General features: G+C 38.3%; 2 protein-coding genes across 2 annotated transcripts; both read right to left on the bottom strand.

Annotated features, from left to right (window-relative positions):
* Nucleotides 1-731: 731 nt before the first annotated feature.
* Nucleotides 732-6,232, bottom strand: LOC114362969 (uncharacterized). The gene is made up of 4 exons (XM_028318561.1): nt 5,411-6,232; nt 4,543-4,684; nt 3,184-3,472; nt 732-1,944 (listed from the first exon to the last, which is right to left on the bottom strand). Exons 1-4 carry the CDS (start codon nt 5,541-5,543, stop codon nt 1,840-1,842), a joined length of 669 nt encoding a protein of 222 aa, XP_028174362.1. The 5' UTR covers nt 5,544-6,232; the 3' UTR covers nt 732-1,839.
* Nucleotides 6,233-6,449: 217 nt separating this feature from the next.
* On the bottom strand, nt 6,450-26,099 carry LOC114362871 (zinc finger protein 729). The gene is made up of 14 exons (XM_028318439.1): nt 25,382-26,099; nt 24,413-24,481; nt 24,032-24,153; nt 18,381-22,230; nt 13,698-13,716; nt 13,036-13,097; nt 12,805-12,873; nt 12,623-12,718; nt 11,950-12,033; nt 11,753-11,863; nt 11,187-11,261; nt 11,045-11,107; nt 10,658-10,776; nt 6,450-9,950 (listed from the first exon to the last, which is right to left on the bottom strand). Exons 3-14 carry the CDS (start codon nt 24,151-24,153, stop codon nt 8,270-8,272), a joined length of 6,351 nt encoding a protein of 2,116 aa, XP_028174240.1. The 5' UTR covers nt 24,413-24,481; nt 25,382-26,099; the 3' UTR covers nt 6,450-8,269.
* Nucleotides 26,100-26,315: the final 216 nt, after the last annotated feature.

Here is a 26,315-nt window from a genome sequence, read left to right as displayed (position 1 = left end):
TCACGCTTCAGTAATTTTCTGTTATACAATAGGTACTTACCGAGTTCTCGTAGTAACGAAATGCAAATAGCCGTGCTGAAGATGTAATGTGATTGAGCAACTATCTCGTAAATTGTTGTTTAAATCATTTGATCGTCTCTACTGTGAGTTTCCCTACTTTTACGAGGATCGTAACATTCTAAGAAGGTAACTTTCCTTTTTGTTTTCCAACATTTCGCAAGTAAGCCTTTACGTATTTTTTTCTGCTGGACAAATCCTCTGCCAAGGGTTTTCAAAAGCAGGTGATCTTATTCAAATTAATAATACATTCATGAATATTAAAATGAGCTTTCAATTTGTAGAGACAAATTTTCACCGCCGTAGGTGCAATTTCTAAAAGCACTTATTTAATTAACTATCTAAGTGTAAAACGTATAGTTTTTACTACTTTTATCTGATTCTTCGGTAGACATAATATAGCTATTGGTTTCAAACTTACTTAAAGAAAAAGACAAAGAAAATACGCAGTGAAAATGTTTTTATTTTTAAAATCTTAATTAATATAATAATGAAAATATCAACAGATCAATGACTAGATTTGTAAGTTATCTTAAATTATTTGGTTCTGTGGACTCGAATGACATCTTAACTAGAGGCAGCACAGAAATTGGAAGAGTACCGGATTCACATTCAGCCTAGCAGCTAATTTACTGTATTTTATACTTAGTTACGTAGCAATTTCATTTTTATTCAAAGCTATAGGACTTTATACAGGGTGGAAACGACAATATGTAAAATAACAATAAAATAGTTACATCGAGCTCGAGCCAAATATGTATTACGTACAAATTGTGAAAAATTATTTATCCTAATCTATGCGAGGGTTGGTGTTATCAAAATGTACACTTTTTTGTCATCTCCAACCTGTACGAGGTAAAATGAACCTCACAATCCGTTTATTATCAGCTAGTCAATTTATTATTTAAACTTATTTATTAAGCAATTATAGTAAGCAAAAAGCCCACTTTAAAAAATGTGCTCCTGTTATGTAAAACTTGCTTATGACTATGACATATTGTTTCTAGTTTTCTGTAAATTGTTTGTATACCGAATTACCGAATTATTAACGAGTTTAAAATCGACTTGAGCTTTGATTTCGCTTATGAGTAATGGATGAATTCGAATATGGGCACTTTTAAGTCATATTTTATTATTACTCCACTTTACCGCAATAGCTATGAAATGTATAAAACCGTCAGTGTTTCTTACTTACGAAGTTTTATCGTACATACTACACACTGTCAATAATTGCACCGTGATGTTTAAACCGGTCCGTATAGCGGGTGTAAAAAAACTTATCACGAATCCGAAGCTGAAGAAGAAAATGTTCTCTACATCTGAATGATAAATATTTTTTTCTTCAAGACTATTACCAAACATGGCTTGGAGCATGGAGATATTAAAAGTCAGAGTCCAAGTTCCCATGAATAATATTTCAAACCAATTTTAAAGCTTAAAAAATGAATGGTCTCAGGTGAGAAATGAACCCATAATATCTTTCGCTTGCCGGGCGACTTCTCTGATGGAGACAATTTTAGGGCATCTTTAACCCATCAATCCCAAGCGGTCGCATATTATGGCCGCGTACCTAACAATGGATATATTAGTGTCTCGATTTGCAAGATTTGAAAGGATAATGCAAGAGATCCTAAAATAATATTTTCGTCATAACTCACTTAGTGCGGAGTGACTCAAGCTTCTTCGTGCGTGATGCATTTTTACACCCTGTATAATTCTATGGCTCCTGCCTGTTGTTGAGTCCAACAGTCCACTTAAAATCTATGGTCCGTACTGCACTGTTTAGTCCACCGGCTCGTGTAAGTCCTGTATGACCCCTATGACCTCGCCGGCCGGTGTGAGGTAGGGTAGCTCTGCCTGCATTCCGAATTCGGCTTCGTACAGCACCTGTAAAGAAGTTAGCATGCTGGTCAAAAAGAGGCAATAAGATACTATAAACATGACATGTGGATGGTGGCGTTAAGATAACTGAAAGTAGATTGAAATAGCAGGCATAGCACATAACTGAGTACCTAGGTTTCTGCAGTAGGTAGAGTAGGAAGATATAGGTAAATATCTGAATCACATCTGAAGTCTCACTGATGTTTGACGTAGCAAAACACACGTTTTACTCACTCCCTTATGCGTTATGTCTGTAGATTATGTGAATTGCTGAATCTTAGCTCAAGCGCCAGCATTCTTCACTTCAAGATTGGCTAAAAGCTTAGCAGGAAGGAACAGCTCCTCCAACTCGTTCCCGTAGCAATGACCAGGAATTAAACTCACCTTCAGAAATGGCTTTGCGCTTAACCGCTGCAAGCTTGAATCACAGTTTACTGGTCATTCCTGTAAAGTTGCAGATTTCTAGTCAGTAAGTAAAACTGACCTGCTGAATCTTTAGCCGCGCGCCAGCATTCTGCTTCGCGCTCAACCTCTGTAAAATCGGCGCACAGCTCAGCAAGAACAGTTCGTCCGGGTCATTCCTGTTGCAGTGGCAGCCTTCTTCGTCCGTAGAGTTCAGGCGCGGCTTCTTGGGCGACGGCTGCGAGTCCTGGTCCTCCTCGTTGGACTCGCTCGGGAAGGACAGGTCGGGTAGGCTCGCCATTAAGGAGACGCAGTGGAACCGCATTGTATTCTTCCACATCAGTAAAACTTACCTGCCGAAACTGCTTTACGCTCAGCTGCTGCAAGATGGGCGCACAGCTCAGCAGGAGCACCTCATTGGTCTTTTAAATTACAGTAGCAGACAGCTGTATTCCTCGCCGATAAAACTGACCTGCTGAATCTTTAGCCGCGCTCCAGCATTCTGCTTCGCGCTCAACCTTTGCAGGATCGGCGCACAGCTCAGCAAAAATAGTTCGTCTGGGTCATTCCTGTTGCAGTGGCAGCCCTCCTCGTCCGTAGAATTCAGGCGCGGCTTCTTGGGCGACGGCTGCGAGTCCTGGTCCTCCTCGTTGGGCTAGTCGCTTGGTAAGGACAGGTCGGGGAAGGAAACTGAATTGGATTTTGCCACATTAGTAAAACTCACCTGCTGAAACTATTTTGCGCTCTGCCACTGAAAGATGGATGCACAGCTCAGCAGGAACAGCTGAATGGTCGTTCCTATCACAGTGGCAGATAGCAGTATTCCTTGCTGATAAAACTAACCTGCTGAATCTTAAGCCGCGCGCCAGCATTCTGCTTCGCGCTCAACCTTTGCAGGATCGGCGCACAGCTCAGCAAGAACAGTTCGTCTGGGTCATTCCTGTTGCAGTGGCAGCCTTCTTCGTCCGTAGAATTCAGGCGCGGCTTCTTGGGCGACGGCTGCGAGTCCTGGTCCTCCTCGTTGGACTCGCTCGGGAAGGACAGGTCGGGGAGGCTCGGCATTGAGGGCACGCAACGGAACCGCATCGGAGGGTCGTCTTCTGTGTCCGATTCCTCTTCTCTTTTGATAACGCTGGAAAGGTTGACAGTTGCGGATATAGTAGTTGTAAAGAGCGATGATATTTTAACCTTTAAGCTAAATTCAGATGGTCGCGCGTCGACGCACGTAGAGATTACATAATATACGTTGACGTATCTAGGGTTCTTTCACACTAGTACCATAGCTCATGATTTAACATACCTCAGGCAGCTACTGACTACTAGACAAGCAAGATCTAAGTCTAGCGCTTAACTGAGCAGCGTTATCAGAAGTACAGTATCAGTATAGCGTCTAACTAAACGCTAGTGCACATCCAGGCACTTCGTTAATCTCGAAAGGACCTATCCCAATAATCAGGGCCCCGTGGATTCAAGCGGAAGTCAAAGTGAAAAAAAATAGACGATACCTAATGCGAAAGAGTATATGAGCCCCTAAGTAGGTACTAAGTACTAGCCCAGGACCCTAAACTCACGGTCCGGCCCGGCCGGCATTGTAATTGCTGTGGCAATGGGCAGGGCATAATAATATTACCCAGAACTGACGGCCGATGGGGTAGCAAGGTTCTGGAGTGGAGGCCACGTACCGGAAAACGTATCGTAGGACATCCACCCACAAGGTAGACCGACGACCTCATAAAGGTAGCGGGAAGGCGCTGGATGCAGGCCGCCACCAACCGACCATTGTGGAAATTATTGGGGAAGACCTATGTTCAGCAGTGGACGTCCTATGGCTGAAATGATGATGATGTGGATAAAAGAGAGTATTACTTGTTCTCCATCTTGGGCTCGACATGCGGCAGCAGGAAGCGCATGGCGTGGTGGTAGGGCCAGCGCGTGCGGTCGCCGTGCGTGCGCTGCAGCTTAATGAAAGCGTCACGCAGCGAGTGCCAGAGCTCCTTGCATTCTGCCTTTGTGTAACACTGAAATAGACTATTACTTGTTCTCCATCTTGGGCTCGACATGCGGCAGCAGGAAGCGCATGGCGTGGTGGTAGGGCCAGCGCGTGCGGCCGCCGTGCGTGCGCTGCAGCTTGATGAACGAGTCGCGAAGCGAACGCCAGCGCTTCTTGCAATCCGCTTGTGCAACACTGAAATAGACTATTACTTGTTCTCCATCTTGGGCTCGACGTGCGGCAGCAGGAAGCGCATGGCGTGGTGGTAGGGCCAGCGCGTGCGGCCGCCGTGCGTGCGCTGCAGTTTGATGAACGAGTCGCGAAGCGAACGCCAGCGCTTCTTGCACTCCGCTTCTGTGTAACAAACGAATTTTAACCCTTTATCAATCTTATCATTCATTGTTTAGCACATTCGTTCGTTCGTTATGGATGAATGACGTCCACTGCTGGACAAAGGCCTCTCCCATGGATTTCTACAACGACCGGTCCTGCACCTCCCGCATCCAGGCGCCACCCGCGACCTTCAACAGATCGTCGGTCCACTTTGTTTAGGACGTTATGCCCGTTTTTACCATCAATCCCTAAATTTTAAGAGAAAATTCCTGTTATTTGTTACCATAGGGTGGTAAATAAATAATCCTTGGACGTTTTTTATACTGTGCCTCTAGTCCCAAACTAAGCAAAGCGTACTATGGGATAGGTACCTACTACTTAGACAACGGATATAATGTATGTAGGTATGTACTTACTTTTTTTTGGAAAACATACCCTATTATAACATAGAAAACACCCAGTTCAATACAAACAAATACGTTCATGCACTGATGCACACAAATGTTTGCCTACCTACCTACTGAGCGGGAATCGAACCCGCGACTTCTCGGCATAGTCCGTTTCTAACCACATGTAAGGTGTACTTATCTTCTATAGTACACCTCCTATTATTAGTGAGGGAAAAAATGTCTAAGAAAATTACCCTGCCTATAGAAAGGTGCAAATAAACTTGCTTTAACATTTGCTCAAGAAGAAGAATAACTTTGGAGGCTTTGTAATTGTTGTTATTGTTTACTTGTTGTTTACCTGTAACATTCAGGGCTTCCTGCACCTCTTTCCACGCGTCATCCCGGAGCTTGGTTTTGTTGAAGCCACTCACAGACTTATCGTAGAGGATCGGTCGTTTCTCCACCTCCTTGATCAAGTCGAGTTCGTTCATCGCAACTCTACAACTCAAACTGGCCGGAGAACTTGACAGCTGCGATCCTCAGAAAAAGTTTACACAATTCGCGCCTAAATTTGACAGCTTATTTTTATTTTCACTTTTCTTTTGTCTACTAACCTAGTCACATGCGATTCACGTCTGCTTATCAATTTCGCTTACGATAGTTTAAAAACTACTGAACATTAATTGAGGTAGAACATTCGTTGTTTATATTATCCGACATAAGTAAAAATCCTTAATCTAATTTGTATTCCGAATAGCTAGATTCTAAAATAATTATTTTTTTAATTCAGGATTGCACAGGGCTGTTGCCGGTGAGTGTTTTCGGCACACTGGGCCATGACATTCCCTTCGGGGCTCGTAGCCGCGCGGTACGCGCGGCGCGCGCGTATTGAGCGGCGCGGCAGCCCTCGACGCATTCGCCGCGTCGACGATTTCAACCCCACTTGGCGACGGAATCAGCAACTCTATTACGTTGGAGCTACAGTCTAAAATAACACGCTTACGTTTTATCAAGGTATTTTAGATAGGTACCTATGTAGTTAAGCATCTACTTTATCATTGCGGAAAAAAGGGGAGTGATGCAAGAAAAATATTTAACTACTCGTATTGATGACGCTTAGATTCGTATAGATGGATTATATTAAATAATATCTGCGATTATACTTATAGAACTTACTTCCTTTTAAGTAATATTTGTGGTAGATATCTAATAGTACAGATATCTAGTAACACATTAAATGGTTAAAATGCTATCTTTCATGAAACAAAACAACATATTAAAAGCAAATATTGGAAGAATCTATCTATTATAAAAGAGGGAAAATGGACATCGCCATCATAAATAAAAACAACAATTCTCCTCAAAATACACCTCAGTATTTTATTGATCCATAAATCATCATTTAACGACTTATTTTAAAAGTAAGTAAATTGATAACACATCTAGTCAGTCTGATATACCAATCATGTTGAATTCAATAATTAAACGATACACAATCTTCTTACAAACTATGATTTTAACAAAATTGATTGTTTTCTGTAAACATTTCACTAAACTTAACTGGTGGTATAATAGGGTTACCTACGCCATATCGAATGACAAATGATCGAAAATCAAAATATCGAATACGTTTCATCGAACGATCAAAATATCGAACTTTCTTCAAGTTTATAAATTTTGAGAATAATGTCCGTGGGGACCTATTATAAGCCTAGCCTGTCCCAAAAAGGAAAGTTCAGAAATGATGCATGATGAAATTTAATAAAAACGTCTATATCGACTTTCGATATTTTGATCGTTCGATATTCTGAACGTTCGATATTTTGAGCATTCGGTATTTTGATCGTTCGATATTTTGATCGTTCGATGAAACGTATTCGATATTTTGATTTTCGATCATTTGTCATTCGATATGGCGTAGGTAACCCGGTATAATAGGAATAGAATACTAATTGTAAATGATATAAAACACAGTATTTCTTGAGATTCATATCAACGATGAACCATAATAATTTATCATTCAAAACTTAACATTAAAATGGAAACAATGGAACTGACAACATTCTTAATATATTTTTTAATTAATAAGGTTAAACAATTTCATTTCTCATGTTTCCAAAAATTTATTTGTCTTATAACAAAACTTAAACTGCGTAAAATCACAACAATAGCACAGTGGAATGCGAATAAATAATACTTTTGCCATAACTGATTTATACTTTGATAATATGATTTTTCTCTCATTCCAACAATAAAAAATAGGTCCTGTAACTAGTAATTTTTCATGTTACTGGCTCTCGGAGATTAAAGAGAGAGAGAGCATTAATATAATTTATTCAGAACCTTAATATTTATTAATGAACACAATTTTTAGCTTTGTCCCCGATGAGTTGCACCATTTTGCGTTACACTAGGAATAGGGAAAAAAATACCAAATAGCTACAATATAACTCAATGCTACATTCTCGAAGTACCTATTTATAGAATAAATGGCGAGCTAAATGATTTTGACAATCAATTACATAAAAACCTCTTGTTTTTATTTAACTAAATGAGTTAACATTAAGTTTATAAGGCACGTCTATTCTAAAATACCACAATTATAGCCCAAAGAGCCCTTATTACCTACTTTTCAATTGATATTAAAATTTGATTTTTAAGTTTGAAACCAAAATAATCAATTGACTCGCCGAAAATATTTCGCCATAACCATTTATGGGCATTTTATGGGAGAAAAGTAGGTATGCTCTGGGCTGGGTCATCAACTAGCCTGGATTGTTGTATGGGTATTACTTGACTTCTCAAAGCAATCGCACAGATCATAATAATATAATATTTGAATACAATAACATCTTATATTATGTATAATCTGTTCTTTTGCCAACAAAATTCCATAACGATTACAACAATGTGCCACATTTTGGCTTATTCCCAAAGGTCCTATTATTTCAGCCTCTATTATTTTCAAGAAATGTAAGTTCAAACTTTGATTTCCAACTGGTTCACGGCGACATTAAAAATAAAAAAGCAATTTTTTTTCGAACGGGTCCATGAGTTTAAATGTATTTGTTACAATCAACAGTAAAAGCTGGGTATGGAAATTAATTGTACTTCGAAAGTTCGGAATGTCTTGTGTAACAATAGAGTAGTGGACCGTGAACTTCAGTCTTCAAAAATTACAAGTTTACAAAGTATTTCAATAATTGAATGAACATCACTATTTAGAACGTTTTGATTTAGTCTGGTAAATATATTTATGACTGAATTTAAGGTGTCGAAGCATTAAAGATCTGGTTTTAAATTTGCTTGGACAAATGTCGCAATGAAAATTCAATTTTTCAGTATGAACATTCAAATGTGATACAAAACCGGACTTAGACGTTAGAATCTTGTCACAAATCTCACATTTGAACTCGGAGACACAGTTTTTTTTAGCTTTGTGTTTCTTCAAGCAGGATTCTGAAATGAAACTCTTCCGGCAAGTATGGCAATACAAGAGTGTTGAATGTTGTGAAAATATATGATACCGAAGACTCGATTTCAAATAAAACCGTTTACCACATTCATCACATTCATATCTCGTTACATTGCTATGAACTTGCATGTAATGTCTCTTGAGTAAAACATTCTTTTTAAATTTTCCATCGCAATAACTACACATATGAACACCCTCATTCCCAACAGTGTAGTGTTTAACTTTATCAGTAAACATACACATGTGCATATTTTGTATGTGCTTAATTAAATTAAGTTTGACTCGAGACCGGAACCCACAGTAGTCGCACTCAAATCTTTCTGTACGAAATATATGCATGTGCTTAATTTGTATGTGGGTTGCTAAATTATGTTTGTTCCCAGAAAGGTGCCCACAGTAGTCGCACTCAAATTTTTTATCTTCGTGAATTCCCAAGTGTAATTTGAGGTAACATTTCCGCGAAAATCTCTTGGAGCATATTTGACATTCGAAGTTCTTTTCGTTTCTGTGAACGGTGAGGTGTACATTTAAGGCGTTTTTATTCCAGAAATATTTGGGGCAATGCGGACATTTGACGTCTTTCGTGCCGCTGTGCCGTTTGCGGTGCACGATGAGCCCGCTGGCGTCGCTGAACTTCATCCCGCAGAAGCTGCACTCGTAGGGCTTCACGCCCGTGTGGGTGCGCTCGTGGCGCTTGAGCGCCGACGGGTCGCTGAACGCTTTGGGGCAAAACAAGCATTTGAACGGCTTCTCCCCCGTGTGAATCCGCTCGTGATTCCTCATATTGTGCAGGCTTAGAAATTCTTTGCCGCAATAACTGCAGCGAAACTCCTTGACGCCGCTGTGTATCTTCATGTGCGTGGAGAGCCCTGACGTTTGCGTGAACCTCTGACCGCACAATTTGCACGCGTACGGTTTCACCGGGGCGTGGGAGGCGAGATGCACCACCACGTTGCGCTTCGTTTTGTACACCTTACGGCAGGTCGGGCACGAGAAAGTTTTGTCGTCGTTTGCTATTATTAAATTCTCTTCTTTGCACCTGTACGTCGCCGTCATGGATCCGGTCCGACGCCTGGTTTTTTTCACTTTTTTGACCGGTTCGACTTTAATTTCTGGTTTCGGTTCCTTTTTGACGGTGTAAAGGACGTTCGGCTGCCAGATCTCGTGTTTGAACGCCCTCTGTTCCCGTTCCGTGAGCGCGGCGAGCGTCTGCTGTATCTGGTCGAGGTGCAGCAGGTTCCTGTGGGCGCGGAGGTCGTGCGCGCGGTAGAAGCCGACGCCGCAGGGGCAGGCGTGCGGGAAGGGCTCGTGCAGCGCCGCGTGCGCCTGCAGCGTGCTAAGCTGCACGAAGCGCCGCCCGCACACGTCACACGAGAAACGCTTCACGAATCTGTCGTCGGCGTCGTCGTCGTCCACACTTTTCCTGGAAAATTATATGATGATCAGCCCCACAATGCTCAATGCTCCCCATCAGAAAAGGAGTTAAGCAGATGGCACAATGAGCTAACTTTTGATTGATTTTAAGAAAATGTTTTTCAAATATTTTATGTGCCAGATTCTAAAGCGATACAATTACAATTTCTTTAACTAATTCTAATAATATCCGCCTCTAAACTATCTGACTATTCACTACCCAGAATAAATGGCAATGCCAGATTTTGTATGGAAGGTGGCGTCTTTTTTTTTTCGCGCGGCCATCGACTAAACTTTGTTTTTTGATGACAAAATAGTGTAATAAACCAAACTTACTACAACATGTATACTTCTAAACTCAGTCTGAACTGAGTTACGAGCGTTAGAAGTTTGATGATTTTACTTATTTGCCTTTATTTATTTTTATTTATGGTTTGCCCTTTGCGCGCAAGTTTTGTGAGAAATTGCGATAAAATAGTGACATTGTATGTGTAAACAAACAATACCGTCTATTATAGGCTCCAGCCATCAGTGTGGAGCAGAATCAGCGCAATAAAAAAAAGACGGCACATAATATACGTACATTCTAGTAAGTAATATGTGTCGATAGTGTCGTCTTCTTCATTCTAGTATAAGTTTTTGGTTGATCATATAAATATTTTTAAAAGATATTAGCATAAAATATAAATAACGTGATAATTTTAAAAAGATACTTACGTAGGTTGTATATGTTTTACTGCATGGAGTTTTACATCCTTTGGTCGGAAGAATACAAGATTACATTTGTCGCATCCGTAGTACTTTGTGCGTTTTAACAACACTTTTATTGACATCATCTGAAAAAAAAAATGCGTGGTTAGTAAGGCTTCAGTATTAAACCCTGACAATAAAACATTTTTAAAATTATTTCGTCTACAAAAAGAGTGACAATACAATTCTCAGCAGAGAAACCTACAGTGATGAATATTGATTAAAAATCTAGTCCTGTTGTCTCCCCTAGCCAGGGGGGACAACAGGATTTCGAAATCCTGTTGGCTCCCCTAGGGGGGCCAAGCAGGGGGGACAACAGGACTGCACCTTTTTTAAATACTCGCTTATACTTACATGCTCTAACTTTACAATTGAAATGTTATTCGTTTTATGACAATTTTCTGGACTTCTTCTCACCTAAAAATTTCAACATTATTATATTATAAATTGTATTGTACCACATTACATTTTAACTTAGCCCTATGTAATAAATTACCTCGAGACTAACTTCGACCTTAGTATTGCTGCTACTGCTGTTGTCTAAATTTGAATTATTTTGTGGGTCTAGTACCTAGAAAATAAATAAATTTGTATTAAAAAAAACATTTACAACATCATAACGGAAGCATTTTGACCTGTCCTTAGCGTTTGACTTTGTACCACATAACTACAAAACTAGTAACAGTACTAGTTTTGTGATTGAAACCTATTTTAATAATAAAGCATTCCTACATTTTTATAAAAATTGAAATAAATTTTAAGATTGGACTTCCACAAGGACTCATGCTAGGTCCTCATTTATACTTTATTCGTTAAATACCTTTTCTTAGAGTTACAAACAATTCATTATTTCAGAAGTTCTAGAAAACCAAACTCTATGGATCCATACTTTTAAACAGTTAGCAGGATGACTGGCTATAAGAAAATCGAGACAGTTCAAACTCCTTAGCACGTCTTAGGGGGAAAACTCCAAATTTAGCAAAGGACTGTTACTAGACAATGATTAATCTGTGCATTTATAGGCTTCTATGAATGTTCTATCTATACATTTGACTAGATTACCTTTGTAATATTTACTTCAGAAATGGTAGTATTTTGATCTTCATCTTTAGTTGTGCTGCTGACTAAGGTGTCAGGACATTTTTCATTGTTATTATTAGACAGTTTGTTTACCTGAAATATAATATTAAGGACATAATATAATATTACTCTCAGTTTATCATTAATCTGAAATCTTTTAAAATATTGCAATTAAGTACCTCAATATTATTATTGTTCACATTGAAACTCTTGTCTGAACTATCATGTGAATTTTTATTAACAATAATAGATGGTTCCATGACCTGAAATAATAATAATATTTGAAATATTTCACTATTAAGCATACTTTACATGCACTTATTTAATAATCATAAATATCTATTTATTTACTATGTACAGAAGCGGTTTTCATAGTGTCATTATCACCATTATCTAGTATGATCATTATTATCATGTGTGTTTTATCAATAATGTGTTGCATTGTATCAATTCCCTAAAACAAGGCCATTCAATCTCAATGTACAGGTGTCAGTACATCAAGATGAACACTGTGGCACGTTAGGTGGCTGTGATAGGTAAATGTTTGGCGACAAAAATGTATAGCTTGAAGCTGTTGACTGTACTACTGTTTGTTGATGGGTAAACACACCACATTTTTACATATTATAAAACAAAATGCCCCCTCCCAGTGTCTGTATGCTTAGATCTTTAATTTAAACTATGCAATGGATTTTAATGTAATTTTCATCAAAATATAATGATTTACGAGGAAAGTTATAAGTAAGTGTGAAGCTGGGAATATAATTATCCAATATTTGTGATGATATTTTCGAACCCTGGACTTAGCCCTGGACATGTCACTATAAAAAATATAAATAATGTTTAAATTACCTCTGCATCAGTTTCTAGCTTCAAATCTAAGTCATTTGTAATCAAATTATTATTGCTTTGTGATATTTCATTCATAATTTCACCAGGTACCATTACCTAAAATTAAGTGCATATTAAAAAAAATCAACCAATAGTGAGTGAAATATTAGTATCTTGGTTAATAAAATAAATAATTGAATTACCATTTTATTTGTTGAATTACTGTCAAAATTTTCATTTTCTTCATTGTTACTTTTCAGTGGTTGTAAAACCTAGAAGACAAACATTATTAAACATTTTCAAACCGATGGTTATTGACAAAAAATATGTTGCTAATAATACTTTCATAACATATCAACTATTTTTTATCTGATGTTTTTAACATAAATTATTCTTATATGAAAATATTGAAAGCTAAAACAAATAAATACCACCTTAGTATTATCATCAGTCCCATTCATGTTCAAATTAGTTTCAGTGTCATCCTCAGCCATTTCTGTACCAATTTTTTAAAATTAAGTATTAAAAAACAAATTCAATTTGAATTTACATTTAAATCAGCAACTTCAGTCATGGATCATTAACTTTGTCAACATTTTTAGAAGGTTCTTCTACCTAGAACAAAGCAATACAATATTACATTAAAATATTCCATTCATTTCAATTTGTAATGTAAGAACTTTTATACTAATCACAGACAGGTAGGTAAGGATTGTGATAGTAGCAAGCAAGTGTCAAAAGAAAACAAAAGCTTGTGTGAATTAGTTTAACACTGTTTAACATAAACTTTTATACCTGCAAAATTGAAAAAAAAAAGGAGGAGCAATACATTTATACGTAGAATAGGATAAATACCTACCATCTTTGTCTTAAAAGCTATTAGTTTACAAGTTCAACCTAAGAGTTGAGTTGAGGTTATAGTTATTTTAGTTACGTATAAATACTTAGGTAATATCATGAATAGTGTTTATTAGTAGAGGCACTCACATTTTTAACTTCTATCTTTTGTTTTTATAACAGAGCATTTGTCTAAAAGGTACCTTAGATTAATAAAATTTTATTAATTTATGCTACACTTTATTTTCGATTTTCGTACCGGGCCACAGCACAGCAGACTAAAAAAAGTCCGATTTTTAATTCGACGGAAATTGACGGAATTCTGACAGCTGTCATTTTTTGACAATTCAGATGTAATAAGTTAGGCATGGAACATTTCATGAATAGCAGGTGAAAAGTCATATGAAATGAATTTCATTAATCACACCTGAGTCCCGATTACGGTAACTTTTAACGTTTCCAATATTAAGTCACATTCAATATAGGTAGCTAATTAGCAATCGTTCATCATAATTCATACTTCATTAAAAGTAGCACATTATATGAAAGAGCTATATTTTAACACTGCGAATAAAAATCATTGCCTGTGAAATTTCACATGTGAAATCACATAAATAAAAATCATCATTTCATGAAATGAAAATGAACGGAAAATAGCAATCATTTCCATGCCTAGTAATAAGCCTTTTTTGCTTTGAATTATTAAAATGAAATTTCATCAAGTACAACTTACAAGAATGAACTATTGTTTGTTTTGTGAATTCAATGTACACTAATTATTTTATGTACATTTTAGAGATTAAATAGAAAAACCATCATAATCAACTTGGATTATAAAATTGGCATCTTGTTAAATTGGCTATTTTATGAAGCGAAGATTTTATTAACAAAAGGATTTTCATAAAAAAGGTTTGTAACCTATGGATTATTGGCCAGGGAGTCCAGTAATAGAAAAATAATGTTCCTAATTTTTTGTAACTTCAAAAATGTGTTAATAAAAACTTAAATAACCATCTACTAATGATCAGTACATTTTTAAGTCTTAGTTTTTCAATTGCAACCTTAAATTCACGAAAGGATTATTTTTTAATTTGTGAAAATGCTCTCCATTCTTAGTGGTAAGTGGGAATGTTTCAATGTTGGCAACACTTCTGAAATATCAAAATTCCGTCGATTTAAAATTAAGAGTTCTAGACATAATTATTCTTCGCTCACGTGACATTGGGTGGTGCAAAGGGTACAAAAGGGGGCAAACGTGGAAACACAATAGCCATAGAGGCATAGCATAGAGGAGAAGAAGAAGAAGACATTATTCTTCTGTGGCACAGACAAAGAGTGACAGCAAGAGACAGTCACAGCACAGAGCGCACGTACTGGCGGATTTCATTCATTTTTCATCCCCACCACACTGTTTTTTTTACTTGACTTGGCTAATTTCCGCGCAGTGTAAAAGCAGCATAACGTAAAATCACTGAGCAAGTAATAAATTAATGAGACTAACAGACTGATATACTTCTTCTTCTTTTTTGATGATGTTGGCAATACACGTCGAGGGCGACTTGATTTGTGCTATTTTCAAGTACTTACCTATACGATACGAGCTTAGATACGAGATACAAAATGAGATCAAGTAATGATATAATGTAGGATGATAGATGATACCCCTTCCCACCCTTTGAGTCTGAGTAAAGTTGTGGTGCTTTACTGAGACCTATGGACAACTTGAGAGAACCAGAAGAATCACGATGCACTGTTTTGCTTCACTTGCCCACACTCAATGGTTAATAATCCACCATTATTACACATGAATAGTCGCCCAAACACGAATTTGAGGAAATAAAACAAAACCGCTATTATGACGCTTCAGATTCCCGCCAAGAAGTCGACAGATACACTTTTGAAATTTGTTAAGAGTGCAACCACAGATAAAGAAGTGCAACCCAGTCTTATGCCTTGTCGAGTGGCGAGTAATTTAGTGCTAAACATGTCCGAACACCAAATAAAGTTGAATTACATTCTGTAGTTGCACTACTAAATTACTCGACCAGTGCAAACAAAGCTTTAGTCTTGCTCAATGTTGGTCTCGAAAAGCGCTCACAGAGCATGATAAAGCAAAAAGATTATAAGACATGCAAAGGCTAAGAGTAAAACTCATTTTTAGTTTGACATTTAATTTTATGTACTATTTTAATAGTATTAGTAATATCTAATATGTTACGGCTAAAGATAGGTGTGAACATAAACTTAAAATTAGCCGGCTAAACTTAAGTTTATCTTCGACGAGGTGTTAATGTTAGTTTCTTCTATCTTAGCCGGCTAAACTTAAGTGTTACCGCAGACCCTTGGCTAAAAATGTAGAAGGAAATGGAAAAGGAAACAATGTAATAATGTTTACTATTTTGACACGAAAACTTTATTAACACGTTCCGACGCTGTACTCCAGTCCACTATGACACTAACAATCTTCACATAAATGTTTCATACACCTATACCCGTACTGTTTGTTCACAATATTTTGCAACAACAAGTCTGCTCTCTATGAAACTCTAATGTAAAATCGACGGTTGTTGCCGTAGTGATTTTTAGATTGATTTTCGTGAAAACGGCGAGACCCAGAATATGAATGAATTCCACCTTTACTGTATGTGCCGTTACCGCGGCGGAACATGTTAAAAATAATCACTTTCATGACACATACTTTTATGAACCTATGTAGGTATTCAAAATTACAATTATTACAATAACAAAATATTAATCACTTAAAACAATATCTACCTAATCATTAAAATAAAATAATAAGGAACCATATGGTCATTACAATTGAATCTTCTGTAGGTATTTAAAATTACAAAATAAAACACGCGCGCGTTGTCTCCCCACCGCCCCCTCAAGCCCTCCGCCGGCCTGATGGCGCGCCCATCGAATACATTTTTAGCCGTTTCGTTTTGGCTAATGTGCACATTAGCCGGCTAAAGATGGAATATCACGACGCAAACTAACATGCTATCGAACTTTAGCTGCTTCTCGAAGATAAATTTAAGTTTAGCCGGCTAATCTTAAGTTTATGTTCACAACTATCTTTAGCCTTAACATATACAAATACAGAACCTTTTAACTTGACAAAACATGATCTCAACTTTTATGGGCTTATTCCACGATTCCCCGTTGACAATCCCCGTCAACGGGGATTAGTGAACTTTTTGTTCAATAATCCCCGTTAACGCCAATTTGAGCTATTACCATTACGTTAAAAATAAAATACTAATGCATGAATCAGGTACCTTCTATTTATTATTGGATAAGAACTCGCTTATTGATCGAATTAAATTTAAGCCTAATTACAATACTTAAAAAAATAATTAAATTAATTATAGCCTGATCAGGAACATAAAAACCCTGGCATAGAGGCGCGACAATGGCATTTGATAGTGCAACACTGAGTACAGTCGTACCTGTGTTAAATTAATAGGCTAACTTTATGTATCAGGATTCAGGATTACGGGCTAATTTGATATTTTCATAAATTAACGAAAAAATATTATTATAGGTAACCTGGTTTAAATAAATGAAATGACACCATCAATCGAGTTAGTAGGATTTATTTTATTATTCATCAATAATCAAATTCAGAACTTGAATATTCAACTGCAATGTCTGCTCATGAACGCTTCATATTTTCATAAATTAACGAAAACATATTATTATAGGTAACCTGGTTTAAATAAATTAAATGAAACCATCAATCGAGTTAGTAGGATTTATTTTATTATTCATCAATAATCAAATTCAGAACTTGAATATTCAACTGCAATGTCTGCTCATGAACGCTTCAAACTCGGTACTTCTTTCCCAATTCCATAAAATTCAACACTTAGAAAGTGACAAAAAACTTTAAAATAGGTAGTTGAAACAAACCACAGCTAATTTTCATAGTGGACTGTACTATACGATAAACATGTCAGTCAATTTGACAACCTTTGTCGAAAACATTATTCAATGAAAATATTGTCCGAACCCTTAGTATTTCTCTTCGACAAATACTTTAACACATTGTGAACCACTTTTCTTTCACGACTATAAAAAGATTTTAGCTATTCAATTCACAAAATCAATTGCGCACATTTAAAATAAAGTTTGTTTACACTCTGACATGCAAGGTGACATGTCAATGAAGTTTTCAGTTACTGTTACCATTAAAAGAAATTAGTACCATTAGTTTTCCGCAACATGGCGAGGGTTTTTATGTTCCTGGTCAGGCTATAAATAACTTTTTAGTTCATTAATCCCCATATTCCCCATTATGAGCTCCATTTGGCGTTAACGGGGATTAATGAACAAAAAGTTCACTAATCCCCGTTGACGGGGATTGTCATCGGGGATTATTGGAATAAGCCCTTTTATCAATTATATTCTATTTACATTCCAGTTCCGTTCTACGTGTTGACGCATTGAATCTCGGTTTTTACTGGGACAAAGGCCGCAATGACAAAATTAGATTTACTGACTTTGGCCACAGATAAAGTTCCAATATACTGAACTGTCCTATCCGTGACATTGACAGCGGGGCGCCACCGTCAATACCGGATCGCTGGTTCCGATTTTAGCCATGTTAGAAACTATACAGGGTATTGATTTCTTTGAACTTTCTCTTTGACGCAAGGACCTTGTCACTTTCGCATTTGAACCCAGCGACACACTCTTTTGACACAGACCAAAACAAAAAAACAAGAGTAAAACTTACTGGCACACTCTTTTTACACGACTGCGTCAGAAGGAGGATTATGATTTTTAGCTTTGTGTTTCTTCAAATCGAAAATGAACTTTTCACAGCAAATTATAACAATTTAACAATACAACAACGTTGAATGTTGTGAAAGTATATGGTACCTATACAAGATTAGATTTTTCATAAAATCGTTCACCACATTAATCCCATTCAAACCTCGTTCGTTACATTGCTATGAACTCGCATATAATGTTTCTTCAATAACAAATTATTTTTGAATTTTTTATCACAATAACTACACATGTGGGCACCCTTACTATGCACAATAGAGTAGTGTTTCTTTTTATCAGTAAACTTAAACATATGCATTTGTATGTGATTCTTTAAACTATATCTGTGTCTAGAACGGAACCCACAGTAGTCACACTCAAATCTTTCAACTTCGTGAACTTTCAAATGCGCTCTGAGGTAACATTTTTGCGAAAATCTTTTTGAGCATATTTGACATTCGAAGTTCTTTACGTCACTGTGAACGGGAATGTGTTGTCTTAAGGCCTTTTTATCCCAGAACATTTTGGGGCAATGCGGGCATTTGACGTCTTTTGTGCCTTCGTGCTGCCGTTTGCGGTGAGAGATGAGCCCGCTGGCATCGGCGAACTTCTTCTCACAGAAGTCGCACCTGTAGGGCTTGACGCCGGTGTGCGTGCGCTCATGGCGCTTGTGCGTCGACGGGTCACCGGACACTTTGGGGCAAAACGAGCATTTGAACGGCTTCTCCCCTCTGTGTATCCGCTCATGTGACCTCAAATTTTGCAGCCTTCTAAATTCTCTGCCGCAATAACTGCAGAGGATCGGCTTAACTGGGGCGTGGGTGGCAAGATGAACCACCATGCTGTCCTTAGATTTGAATATCTTATAGCAAGTTGGACACGAGAAGCTATTGTCGTCGTTTGGTTTGATAAGATTCTCTTCTTCGGACCCGTATCTCGTCGCCGTGGATTCGGTCCAACGTTTTTGTTTTTTGACTGGTTCGACTGTAATTTTCGGCCTCGGTTCCTTTTTATGCATGTGCTTATTTTGTATGTGTGTCATTAAATTATATTTGTGTATAGAAAGGAACCCACAGTAGTCACACTCAAATCTTGCAACTCCGTGAACTTTCAAGTGCACTCTGAGGTAACATTTTTGCGAAAATCTTTTCGAGCATATTTGACATTCGAAGTTCTTTTCGTCACTGTGAACGGGGATGTGTTGTCTTAAGGTCTTTTTATCCCAGAACATTTTGGGGCAATGCGGGCATTTGACGTCTTTTGTGCCTTCGTGCCGTTTGCGGTGAGCGTTGAGCCCGCTGGCGTCGGCGAACTTCTTCCCGCAGAAGTTGCACCTGTGGGGCTTGACGCCGGTGTGCGTGCGCTCATGGCGCTTGTGCGTCGACGCGTCGCCGGACACTTTGGGGCAAAACGAGCATTTGAACGGCTTCTCCCCTCTGTGTATCCGCTCATGTGACCTCAAATTTTGCAGCCTTCTAAATTCTCTGCCGCAATAACTGCAGAGGATCGGCTTCACCGGGGCGTGGGTGGCGAGATGAACCACCACGCTTTGCTTAGATTTGAATATCTTATAGCAAGTCGGACATGAGAAACTATTGTCATCGTTTGGTATGATAAAATTCTCGTCTTCGGACCTGTATCTCGTCGCCGCGGATTCGGTCCAACGTTTTTGTTTTTTGACTGGTTCGACTGTAATTTTCGGCCTCGGTTCCTTTTTATGCATGTGCTTATTTTGTATGTGTGTCATTAAATTATATTTGTGTATAGAGAGGAACCCACAGTAGTCACACTCAAATTTTTCAACTCCGTGAACTTTCAAGTGCACTCTGAGGTAACATTTTTGCGAAAATCTTTTCGAGCATATTTGACATTCGAAGTTCTTTTCGTCACTGTGAACGGGGATGTGTTGTCTTAAGGTCTTTTTATCCCAGAACATTTTGGGGCAATGCGGGCATTTGACGTCTTTTGTGCCTTCGTGCCGTTTGCGGTGAGCGATGAGCCCTCTGGCGTCGGCAAACTTCTTCCCGCAGAAGTTGCACCTGTGGGGCTTAACGCCGGTGTGCGTGCGCTCATGGCGCTTGTGCGTCGACGCGTCGCCGGACACTTTGGGGCAAAACGAGCATTTGAACGGCTTCTCCCCTCTGTGTATCCGCTCATGAGACCTCAAATTTTCCAGCCTTCTAAATTCTTTGCCGCAAAAACTGCAGCGGAACTCCGTGACGCCGCTGTGTACTTTCATGTGCTTGTAGAACCCCGACGTTTGCGTGAACCTCTGACCGCACAATTTGCACGCGTACGGCTTCACCGGGGCGTGGGTGGCGAGATGAATCACCACGTTTCGCTTAGATTTGAATATCTTATAGCAAGTCGGACACGAGAAACTATTATCGTCGTTTGGTATGATAAAATTCTCGTCTTCGGACCTGTATCTTGTTAGGGATTCGGTCGAACGTTTTTGTTTTGTTACTTTTTTGACGTCACTGTGAACGGGGATGTGTCGTCTTAAGGCCTTTTTATCCCAGAACATTTTGTGGCAATGCGGGCATTCGACGTCTTTTGTGCCTTCGTGCTGCCGTTTGCGGTGAGCGATGAGCCCGCTGGCGTCGGCGAACTTCTTCTCACAGAAGTCGCACCTGTATGGCTTGACGCCGGTGTGCGTGCGCTCATGGCGCTTGTGCGTCGAGGGGTCACCGGACACTTTGGGGCAAAACGAGCATTTGAACGGCTTCTCCCCTCTGTGTATCCGCTCATGTGAAATCAAATTTTGCAGCCTTTTAAATTCTCTGCCGCAATAACTGCAGAGGATCGGCTTCACCGGGGCGTGGGTGGCGAGATGAACCACCATGCTGTCCTTAGATTTGAATATCTTATAGCAAGTTGGACACGAGAAGCTATTGTCGTCGTTTGGTTTGATAAGATTATCTTCTTCGGACCTGTATCTCGTCGCCGTGGATTCAGTCCAACGTTTTTGTTTTTTGACTGGATCGACTGTAATTTTCGGCTTCGGTTCCTTTTTATGCATGTGCTTATTTTGTATGTGTGTCATTAAATTATATTTGTGTATAGAAAGGAACCCACAGTAGTCACACTCAAATCTTTCAACTCCGTGAACTTTCAAGTGCACTCTGAGGTAACATTTTTGCGAAAATCTTTTTGAGCATATTTGACATTCGAAGTTCTTTTCGTCACTGTGAACGGGGATGTGTTGTCTTAAGGTCTTTTTATCCCAGAACATTTTGGGGCAATGCGGGCATTTGACGTCTTTTGTGCCTTCGTGCCGTTTGCGGTGAGCGTTGAGCCCGCTGGCGTCGGCGAACTTCTTCCCGCAGAAGTTGCACCTGTGGGGCTTGACGCCGGTGTGCGTGCGCTCATGGCGCTTGTGCGTCGACGCGTCGCCGGACACTTTGGGGCAAAACGAGCATTTGAACGGCTTCTCCCCTCTGTGTATCCGCTCATGTGACCTCAAATTTTGCAGCCTTCTAAATTCTCTGCCGCAATAACTGCAGAGGATCGGCTTCACCGGGGCGTGGGTGGCGAGATGAACCACCACGCTTTGCTTAGATTTGAATATCTTATAGCAAGTCGGACATGAGAAACTATTGTCATCGTTTGGTATGATAAAATTCTCGTCTTCAGACCTGTATCTTGTTAGGGTCTCGGTCGAACGTTTTTGTTTGTTTACTTTTTTTACTGGTTCGACTATTTTCAGCTTCGGTTCCTTTTTGGCTGCTTTAACCACTTTTGTCTGCCGGATCTTGTGTCTGGACGCCCTCTGTTGCCTGTGGGTGAGCGCGGCGAGCGTCTGCTGTATCTGGTCGAGGTGCAGCAGGTTCCTGTGGGCGCGGAGGTCGTGCGCGCGGTAGAAGCCGACGCCGCAGGGGCAGGCGTGCGGGAAGGGCTCGTGCAGCGCCGCGTGCGCCCGCAGCGTGCCGAGCTGCACGAAGCGCCGCCCGCACACGTCACACGAGAAACGCTTTACGAATCTGTCGTCGATGTCGTCGTCGTCCACACTTTTCCTGGAAAATTATACGATGATTAGCAGCACAAAATTGACAATTTATTTTCTTTGTTGCTAATCTGAAGACGAACGAAAATCTGCTTTTTGAGAAATCCATATCGCGGTAGCGTTTTGACATCTAGTTCAAACGAAGTTGAAACGTAAACGGAGCGCAACTGCGCCTTTACTCAAAAGCTGATAGAAAACTACTTTTTCTCAAACGCAATTCAAACGCTGCACGAACATTTGCTTTTAGTTTCAAAAATAAGGTTTTCGGACTTTTAATGGAAAGTGCATCTGTTGTTTCGTCTTGTTAGCTCGTGAACTTACCGTGATACCGAATTGCACATCAGTTGTAATTACAAATTAGAAAAATGAAGGCCCTGAGCTAGGACAAGATGACCAGATTGTTTAAAAGCGATATAATTACTAATATACATTTTTTTTTATCTATCATCCCGAATCTATGCCTTTACAGTTCTACACTATCTGACGAAATATTACCCAGTTATTATTTTAACTATTCGGTTGTGCCCATCAATATTTTCATTTTCTTTATTAGGACAGACATAATATAAATCATAAGTATACGAATTACAATTTAGTATATTTCTAAACACGGACTGAAATTCTAGAGCTTAAAAATACGTCTTCTACAAAAGCTCTAAAGGACAATGGGCAAAATGGTACCCGGCTCCAATAGATATGCTTCTAGTGTCGTTTGAAAGGTCTTACCAAGACGAACAACTTTTACTATGGCCACCAGCCTCAGATCTGGTTGTGTTCGAAGATAAACATATTTTTTTGCAAAATGATACCCGGCTCCAATACCTAGTTATGTTTGTAGTGTCATTTGAAAGGTCTTACCAAGACGAACAACATTTACTATCGCCACCAGCCTCAGATCTGGTTGCGTTCGAAGATAAACATACTTTTTGTGTAACCGAAGTATCATACGTGTCCATCTTATGGTACTTAGGTTATGCGAGGCATAAAGGGTTTACTGCTCCAGCATCCTTCCTTAACTCTATAATTATTGGTAGAGATAATTGTGAAATAAATGTTTTTATTTGAAGAACACTACCCCCTTATTTAAAAAAAAGTTATACCTAGGATGAACCTTGGATTAAAATGACATTTCCATACCAAATGACAATTTAAATCAGAGTTCAACTAGGGTGTAACTTTTATTAATAAAGGGGTTGGAGTTTTATTATTTTTAAGGGTTTTATTATGGGTTGCTAAAGCGAATAAATCCACAAGACCCAATAAGTCCACCCATAAGATGGACCGACGACCTTATAAAGGTAGCGGGAAAGCGCTGGATGCAGGCCGCCACCAACCGGCCATTGAGGAAATCATTGGGGGAGGCCTATGTTCAACTGGACGTCTTATGGCTAAAATGATAATGATGATGATGATGAAAGCGAATAAAGGGCTAATAGCTTGGGTAGTTCATCGTAGGTATAATCCTTTCCTTTTCAAGGCTTCTTTTAGTTATATTAATAGATTGTAGTCATAGTACATACTCGTATACATGGATGATTGTGTTATACACACATTATAATACTTAGTGGAATTACTGCTTTCAAAACGTGAATTAGAACTGGCCCCATAGCAGACATTTTCCTACATCTAAAGGCCTTTTGAAATATATATTGGTTATGGCTATTGGAGCGGGTACCAAAGTGGTAGTAGTGAACAAAAAGTTCACTAATCCCCGTTGACGGGGATTGTCAACGGGGAATAGTGGAATAAGCCCCTAAATTTTCAGTCACGCGTTATGTAAAAGATAGCTTGATTTTTTACAAGATACTTACATAATATCTTGTTTATGTTTAACTGCATGAATCTTTACATCTTTTGGTCGGAAGAAAACAAGATTGCAACGGTCACAACCATAGTATTTGGTGCGTTCTAACAACACTTTTGTTGATATCATCTGAAAAAAAAAAGAATAGATGTAAAACCCTTATTATACAATTTTAAATCCTGTTTCCCCTGAAAAGAGAGTAACAATCTCTAGCAGAGCAACCCATTAGTTTTTAAATTGTCTATTTTTTTATACTTGAAATCTTATTAGTTTTTTCACTATTTTCAGAAAATCTTCTCACCTAAAAGTGTCAACATTACAATTTCAAATTGTAGCACATTAAAATTTTACTTAGGCCTATTTAAGGGCCTATTGTAATATACATTACCTCGAGGTTAACTTCGGCCTTAGTATAACTGCAGGTATCTGAATTTGTATGATTTTGTGGATCTATTACCTAGAAAATAAATGTAAAACATTTACAAAATCATTATTTATTTAATATACCATAATGAAAGCACTTTGATCTGTCCATAGCATTTGACTTTGTATCATATACCTACAATGTTCTAATCTAGGGCCTTATAACATTAGAAACCTTTCATTAAAAAATAATGCACAAAATAATATTAAAATAATAAAACACATTTAAGATTGTGCTTCCACAAGGAGTCATTTTGGGTCTTTATACTCTGTTACATTACATTAAATGCTATTTTTAAGAGTTAGAAGATTAAGAGGTTTTATTTTAAGAGTAGTTTTTTATTTTAAGAGATTATTAATCAATGAAAAAAATTACACTCTAATATTGTGTGGCTGACATACATTTAGTATGAAAGCTGGAAACATTAATTTTCAGATAGATCTAATTTATTTTGTAACCTATTATCAGTACCGTTTGAAAGAGCTCATGAAGCACTTTCAGGATCAGTAACCTGTTTCCGATATCTTGTATAGTTTAGAAATAATGGAATGAGATCACTTATCGTTTCCACCCTGTATAACTTAATATGCTGTTGAATTACTTTGAAAATTATTTTCAGTTTCTCCGTTGTCACTTTTTGGTGTTTGAGAAACCTAAAAAGGACAAATTAACATCCTTACACAACGTCTCCAATAACACAAAGGGGCGAACATCATACAAATGGTCAAAAATATAGAAAGAAAGAAAGAAAGAATTCTTTCTTACAAACGGTCAAAAATATGTTGTTTTTTGTATACAGGAGTATAATAAAAAAAAAGGTTCGCTCCTTTGCGGCGTCGGTGACGACAAAATCTGTGGTTACAGACTTAAAAAACCATTTAAAGCTAGAATAATTATTTACCTGCTAAGTAATTAATAGGTATATTCACTCACATTTGTGTTCACCGAATTTCAGTATAATCTTCAGCCATTTCTGTACTCATGTATTCACCTGAAAAGTAAGTTTATGTCCCTTTGTGTGGTAGAACCACTCACATTTTTTAAAACTTACTTCCATTGATTTTACGCCGATTTGTATTTTTGTACCGGTCGGCCGATGAGAATCACAGAGCACGTACCTAATTAAATCTGACTGAGAAAGACAGACAGAGACAGACGCCAGCAGACGACCATACCGTGATCAGTCCGAATTAAGTTGAATGGTTTTTAATTTAATATTAAATTGATAGAAAATATTTCGATAACTTTTGTAATTTTACTTTAAATTGCAAAATATTATCAATGTTACGTATGTTTGTCCTCTTTTACATTTTTCTTGTTTCTAAAACGCTGGTGTAGTGCTTTATTGTTATTGAGATTGCAAGTTTAACAGTAAAATTCGGACATTTCGGACCACAGTTTTTACTGTCAGTCAGTCCACAGTGCTGTCATCTGTGGTGCTGTCCAGGTGCTGTCACTACACGCTAGTGATGTCGGACAATAATTATCGAATATCTATGAGGACTATCGAAGGACTTGAACATTATCCATTTGAATCATAAGTTAGTATAGCCCGACCAGAGCTATACTAACTTATGATGGTCGGGCTATAAGACATTTATTATGACCATTCAATCAATCTTAATAATATCTAAAAATACATTTGTTTTTACCCGACTGCGCCAGAAGGATGATTATGTTTTTCGAGTGTATTTATGTGGGTATGTATGTATATTTATTTGGCACGGCCTACAGCCTAAACGGCTTGACGTGTCGTTAAATTCGTCTTAATCGTGACACTGGCTCGTGTTAAAATTGATTTTAGGAGCCATAATGTCTTCAAAATATTTTTTTTCTCTCAAAACCTATAGTGGGGTATCAAAATAAA

This window comes from Ostrinia furnacalis, unplaced genomic scaffold, assembly GCF_004193835.3.
Source record: "Ostrinia furnacalis isolate ACB-3 unplaced genomic scaffold, ASM419383v2 OfSCF0396, whole genome shotgun sequence".
In the NCBI taxonomy this organism is placed as follows: domain Eukaryota; kingdom Metazoa; phylum Arthropoda; class Insecta; order Lepidoptera; family Crambidae; genus Ostrinia; species Ostrinia furnacalis.
The sequence above is the reverse complement of the archived record's forward strand: the minus strand, read 5'-3'. Positions and strand labels throughout refer to the sequence as shown.